A 6,796-nucleotide genomic window follows, 5' to 3' on the forward strand; every position below is an offset into this window, starting at 1 on the left:
TAAATCAACAAAACAACACAATTAAATTAAATCAAAACTCACTACACAATGTACATGAAACAATGAATCTGGTTTTATTCTAATCTTGAATGTATGCAAGAGAATATTTTTCAAGTGTAACAAAAGTATGAACGAGAGATACCAAAATCATGGCTTGGTAAGGTACTATAACAAACCCCCAACTACATGTAATCATTGCATCATGCAATAAGAACTAAGTCTTGAGTTTAATTTATTGATTGTGTTTAACTTATTGATTATTACACCATGATTTGATAATTTCTCCTCGGTTTTAATTCATTTGTCTTATTTTTACTTGGAAGAAAAATAAATAAATTTGTGGACTTAAACTAAAACATGTATCCCCTCCATCTCATTTTATGTGATATTATTTTACTTGACACGGTGTTAAAAAAAAGGAAGACTTTTGGTACTTGTGGTCTAAAATAATTTATATATATTTGTGTGATTAAAAATCATTTCATTAAGGGTAAAATAAGTATTTTCAAGTTAAATTGTTTCTAATTATAAAAAAGGTCATATTCTTTTTTGGACGAGCTAAAAAAAAAGGGTGCCACATAAAATAGAACGGAGGGACTAAATGTATCAAAATATTCTTTAATTTTGTGGTCTCAAATGTATAAGGTGAAAAGTTAAAACGTTGCCAAAAGAAGACATTGTAAATACAAAAAAGGATCAATACCCTCAAATTATTCAAAATAACTCACATTTACCCTTCATTTATTTCTTGTGATATTTTGCTATAGTTTTAGGACATATTTCTTGTCTTATTGGGTTTTAGTTTTACAACAGAGATGGGAATAAAAGAATAACATGAGAGATGCAACACTATGCTGCGCCCCTAAAACCCTTGCAGAACTCCATTTCCCAAGGCAATGGCATCCAAACTTTCGTTCATCAGGTAAAGCTAATTCTCAACGAGGCAGAATACTCATTATTGGACAGAAAAGAAAAAAAATAGTTGGTCTTTTCACACTGACAGCACTGCTTCTAAAGGAACTTTACAGATCAAATTCATGCTTCAAATTGTGTATAGCTATTACATCTTATAAGCAGTGTATTCTGGTTTGCTTTGAATGATTACCATTCAAATCACCCTCTTTGGATCACGAGCTGCAGCCAAATGATCCTGCAAAAACCACAAGGAACAAAGTTAGAAGAGTCACACACAGGTCCTAAAATGAAGTCATCTAGTCTTCTCAAGTTTGGGAAAGATACCCTACTGTTCACAATCAGAATTGACGCACACTATTACTCACAACTCACAACATACACAAAAGGTATGCATCTAAATATATTAAAAGAAAAGGAATAGCAGATTATAAAAGGGAAAAGGGTCAAAAATGCCCTCAGTTTATAGTTTGGTCCAAAAATGCTCTTGCCGTCAATTCTTCGTCCAAAAATGCCCTTATTGTTAATTTATGGGTCAAAAATGCTCATTTATCAAATAAATATATTATTATTTTCTTTTTAACATATTCTTTTTCTAATAATGTTTTTTTTTTAAATTAGCAAATCTTTATCTTACTTCAATTCAAAAAAAATGAAAATATTTCTTATTTTATCATCATTATTTTTTATAGTTATATAAATATAAATTAATGATGGATATAATATGATCTTATATATATGACATATATTATTTGTCAAAAGGATACATGAAGTTATTCTATTTTAATTGATAAAATGAGATTAAGAAGAAGAAAAATATTTTCTACATTTTTATTTGTTAAGTGATTTTAGAAGAAAGAAAACAAGAATAGTGTTCTTTAAAGTAATATTTTAATTAGGAAGAAGATGTGTTTAAAAAGAAAAAAATTATATATTTATTCGGAAAAGGGCATTTTTGACCCATTTTGTAACTATAGGGACATTTCTGGACCAAAGTATTGAATGCAAGGGCATATTTGAACCAAAGTATTGATGGTAAGGGCATTTTGAACCAAACGTTCCTTTCACATAGTTTAAGGGCATTTTTGACCCTTTTTTCCCATTATAAAATACAGAGAACTTCCATATCACCACAAGAATAAAGGCGGAGGATCACTTCTTTTTTATTTTTGGAGGTTTGAGAGGGGGGAGTGGGGAGTGGCATGAAATAGATAAAGAATTGTTAATGGCAACCTTTAAATTCAGGGGTACGTAAAGGCAGTCACATTTTAATGCAGATTCAAAGCAATAATAGAAAATGGAAGTGCACAAGGCCCAAACTTACCGAGATAAAATCAAATGCCTTGGTATCTTCTTTCTTCGAAGTGTTCATCAAGGAAGTAGGAGTTTGATTAGAAATGCTAGCATTGAAGATATCGGGGAGAGCTGAACCATAAACTTCAGCAGAATCAGCAGCATGACTAGCACTAGTGGATGGGTGCATGCTCCCTAATTGCTGGTAACTGGAAAGCGTTGCAAGGAGTTGCTGCTGAGCAAAAATGTTTCCCATAGCATTATAGTTTAGAGCCTGAGGAGCAAATGATGGATTCAACACGAAGCCAGGAGGCAAGTTATACTGCATAGCACCCAAAGGAAACATGGAATTTGCATTAGCTCCACCAGCCTGGGAGGAAAGTATGCTGTTCATGGCATCATTAGAAGCCTGATGACGAGGATCAATAGTGGGCTCTTGAAATATATTCTGATAGGGGGTTTCCCCTGAGCTGCCATTCTGCTTCATGGATGACTCATTCCCATTCAAGGAGAGACTATTCATCAAATCAGGAACATCCTTTCTAGAATTATTGGGTTCCTGAGGAACTTCAACACTGGGACCAAAGATATCAAACAGTTCAGGTCCATTTCTATTATTCACCGAATGGATTTCAGTAGCATCTGATTTGTCAACTGTCATTCCAGAAAAGAGATCAGCTTCAGGCGCCTTCTCAGTACTGGTGTGAAAAGAAACATCAGCAAAGGGGTCATCATCATTTTTCTTTTGGCCGGAACTAAAGCTGCTGCCCGAATTGTCTCCAAATAGATCATCCATCAGAGGGGTGGCAGAGGTGGATGCAATTTTTATGCCTTCACTACTCTGCATATTTGCTAAATCATCTGCTCCAAACAGATAGTCAGAATTGTCTGCGTCTATCAAGTCAGGCATCTGGACAGCAGGGTTACAAGCATTTGCAGACCTATCTACATGAGCCACAGCATCAGCTGTTTGTCCATCATTCAGAAGATTTAAGACCTGCCCATATTCATCACATGACTTCAACTAGGGAAGATACATAATGCAATCATACATTTGTTGCGAGATGCCAACATATGCACATTAAATGTTTTTTTCCTTTTCCTTCTGAAGCTGAGATGTATAACTCAAACTCTGTAAGAGACTTGTTTAAATACCACCATTCACACCTTTATGGATCTGATGTCAGAATCACAATGGTGCATGACATGGAGGATCATGAGATAATTTGTTCTCCTAGTCATCTCTTTTACCTTCAATTTTATTTTTTTTGGTTAAATAAATTAGGTCCCATCACCTTTACTTCTTCCACTGGCTTAACAGTTTTATGTATCATTTTCTCTACTTTTTTTTTATGACAAGGGAAACCTGCAGCCGCTACCCTTTGGGTGCGCACAGGGTAAAACCCCCGCTCCTATGCAATAGCTCGCAAACCACATAGGAGAGGTAACCCGCACTACGCATGCCCGGTGTGATGAGCTCCATTTTCTCTAGTTTTTTCTGAGCAGAACAATGAGATTTGAGTGTATACCCACCTTATAATATATAACCTAAGCTACAAATCTGATCAATGACAATCAGCCTTTAAGTTATAGTTACCCACATATGTGAAAGATATAACAAGTATCAAGTATACATGTAGATTTTGTAAATTAAACTAGAAGGCATAGAAGCAAGGACCTATAAAACCTAGAAGAATTTAAGTGAACATATTATTTAGAGCACCATGTGATAAATGCAAATTGGAGTTTCTTTTTTTCTCTCTCTCTCTGTCTTTCTCTCCATGTCTTTTCTTTATAAAAACATTAATCTTTGCACTTATATTTGTGTATGTGTTTCTTCATTTCTATTAGAGGAGTTCGAGGAGGGCAAATAAATGCAGAGTGTTCATCTTGGAAATCTTACTTTGTTTGCTTTTTCTCTTAATGATGCTTGGGGAGATTCAGAGCATTTTACCACAACATCTCTATTTTCAGTGAAATAAGATGCCATAGTACCAAAGTGAGCATCATCTTTTTTCCTCAAGATAGCCTCAAGGACACAGATTGCTTTCACACGAACCTGGCAAAAGAGAAGACCAAGTAAGAAATATGTGAACTAGTTTGAGATCAACATTAATTAGCACAGTCTATCAGTTCAAGTAAGAGATTAAGTGCCAAAAAAAGAGTTTGAAGTGTCGCATAACGAAAATCAATTACAATGAAATGCTTCCCATAGTGAGTAGTGACTATCTGTACGTAGAAGAGCTACTTGTGAAAATTCTAAGCAACAGATTAGCATCATGACAAACCTGCCACGAAGGTGATTGCAGTTTTGACTCAAGGGCATGAGTCAAAGCCAAGGCATCTAATTTTGATGCCTCCAGAAGGAAAACCTGAAGTGCATCCCGAGTTGGCTGCAGACGAACTCCACCGGACGTTGCAATAGTTTCTAATAACCTCTCTTCTCGGGTCTTTTCACCAGAATCTGGCTTGGTTGTTGTTTCAGTGTGAGATGGTTGAAGATCTTGAGTCCAAGTTGCAGAAGCAGGGTTTCTTGAAAAGCGAGAAGTATCATTGTGAGAAGAAATCCCTTGATATCTGTCAGCTTGAGTTGTCAATGACCTCTGAAGATTTGGACTTGTGTAACTTCCAGTATCATTCTTTTTGAGAGATAGGGATGGAGATTGTGTAAGAGTGTTAAGTCCTTGTTTAATTGTAGCACTTCCTATACCAACAACGTCACTGAGGAAAGACCTCTTATCATCTGCTGATGCGATTTCATAGCTGGTATTACCAAAGCCTTGTATCCTACCACCAAGATTTAGATTTTCTGTGGGAGGAGGTTTAGTGTCTTCTGAAGAGAATAGAGCAGATAATGCTTCCTGTGCTGTTTCACGGACTGCTTTATTGAGTGCATCAGCCTTCAAAGGATCGGGTTGACCCTTGTAGTGAATTAACTGGCGTATAGCGACTGAATTTCTTTGCATCTCCCTTCTGAATTCTGCACCAGATTTTCCGACGGCATATTTGATCACTCTGAGAGCCTGCATAAAGAGGATGGTTGTAACAAGGCAATGAATAAAGAGGGAAGGTGTGTGTGTGTGTTACCTTTTGCTTGATAATTGGGGATTTGTGTTGGAGACGTTTGAGGATGAATTCAGATACTTCTTTAACAATAGAGGAATGTGAGGATCTAAGCAAGTCACAAATCTCCTCCAATTTGTAAACAGGCGTCACTTTATCTTCATCAGAGGTCGCTCCATCGATCATCCGTGACCTCCAATACGACTCTACCGCCCTCCTGCTTGAATCCATTCTAATCAAAACAATTTCAGATCTGATCACCCTAACTCCAAATCTACTTAGGGTTTTGGACCCAACGGACGTCCACTGCTTTTTCTTCCAATGTATTCCCTACACCTCCATTTTCGCCTTCATTTTTCTCTATCTTCTTTTTCTTATCATAAATAAAATATAAAATTCAATTTTCTTTTTATTATATTTAAAATAAAGAAGAGATAACAACTCTTTATTTTATTTCACTCATCAATTCTTGCAATTTCTTCCAATATCTTTTCCACCCAAAAGTATAATTTCTTAAAATAATAACAATTCATTGATATCAAAATTACCTGTGCAATTTTATTTTTTAATAATTGACTATAGTCTTCTAGTCTGGATTGACTAACAAAAACTCATAGACGTTTAACATTTATTTTAGGGAAAATTATACAAAATTGCAAACATTTAGTCTATATTATTAGGTACTATAGCTAGAGTTTAAAATATTATAATTTGCGGCTACAGGTTTTCCAATTTTTGTTATTCGCTTGATTTGTATAATTCATTTCTTGATTTTATAAATAAAGAATTTTGTATATGATTTATGAAAAATTCATATACATGTTTGTATATTGACAAGCGTAATATAAAAACAGAGTTCTGAAAAATTTTCAAATGTATAAATACAGAATTCGTATATGCTTACCATATTTGTATATTCGTAAGCAAAATTTACAAACAGAATTCTAAAAAATTCCTAAATATATAAATACAGAATTTGTATATACTTAACCAATTTGTATATTCGCAAGTGAAAGTGCAAACGAGCAGAATATACAAATTGTAGCCTCCATAACCGAATAATAGCTATGGAGTGGAATTATCGAAATTGTAGCTATAGAGTCTTATTATGTCTATTGTGTTTGCTATTTCTAAAATTTTCTCTTTTACTTGTTCTATCATAATTAATTAGAGTTTTGTTTAAGCAAGTTAATTGGGTCCAGTTAACTGACGAGCACAAATATACTATATATTTAGCGCTTCGGTAGTCAAATATAGTATAGTGTATAGATCGTCTCGTCAGGGATTGGTACGAATAATAATTTAATCAAATCTTGCTAACTATTATTTATGTGATCAAAAGAAGAGAATTTGTTGTGGTTATAAACCACATTTATAGACTAAACGATAATTTGAAACAATTGGTAGCTATGGAGTTTAAGATAGGGTACAAGACGAAACAAGTGCATAATGTTGATTTGACCACGTTCATTGATCACATCTAATGTTATATCAATTCTCTCAAATTCGATAGTTATTAGAGTATCAT

At 34.5% G+C, this 6,796-nt stretch overlaps 1 protein-coding gene across 1 annotated transcript; it reads right to left on the bottom strand.

Annotated features, from left to right (window-relative positions):
- Positions 1–923: 923 nt before the first annotated feature.
- On the bottom strand, positions 924–5,645 carry LOC125828754 (protein MODIFIED TRANSPORT TO THE VACUOLE 1). The gene is made up of 5 exons (XM_049508082.1): positions 5,293–5,645; positions 4,494–5,228; positions 4,109–4,264; positions 2,237–3,202; positions 924–1,150 (listed from the first exon to the last, which is right to left on the bottom strand). The coding sequence occupies exons 1-5, from the start codon at positions 5,497–5,499 to the stop codon at positions 1,109–1,111; spliced, it is 2,106 nt and encodes a 701-aa protein (XP_049364039.1). The 5' UTR covers positions 5,500–5,645; the 3' UTR covers positions 924–1,108.
- Positions 5,646–6,796: the final 1,151 nt, after the last annotated feature.

This window comes from Solanum verrucosum, unplaced genomic scaffold (genome assembly GCF_900185275.1).
Source record: "Solanum verrucosum unplaced genomic scaffold, falcon-dt-bn FXZP01000242.1, whole genome shotgun sequence".
Classification (NCBI taxonomy): Eukaryota; Viridiplantae; Streptophyta; class Magnoliopsida; order Solanales; family Solanaceae; genus Solanum; species Solanum verrucosum.

What these genes read in the sequence shown, in the direction of transcription:
- LOC125828754 (XM_049508082.1), bottom strand. Translation starts at nt 5,499, where the DNA reads ATGGATTCAAGCAGGAGGGCGGTAGAGTCGTATTGGAGGTCACGGATG. An exon ending in TGCAATCACCTTCGTGGCAG is followed by an intron (nt 4,265 to 4,493) that starts GTTTGTCATGAT and finishes CTCTTTTGCCAG; the next exon opens with GTTCGTGTGAAAGCAATCTG. An exon ending in TAAGAGAAAAAGCAAACAAA is followed by an intron (nt 3,203 to 4,108) that starts GTAAGATTTCCA and finishes GAATATGGGCAG; the next exon opens with GTCTTAAATCTTCTGAATGA.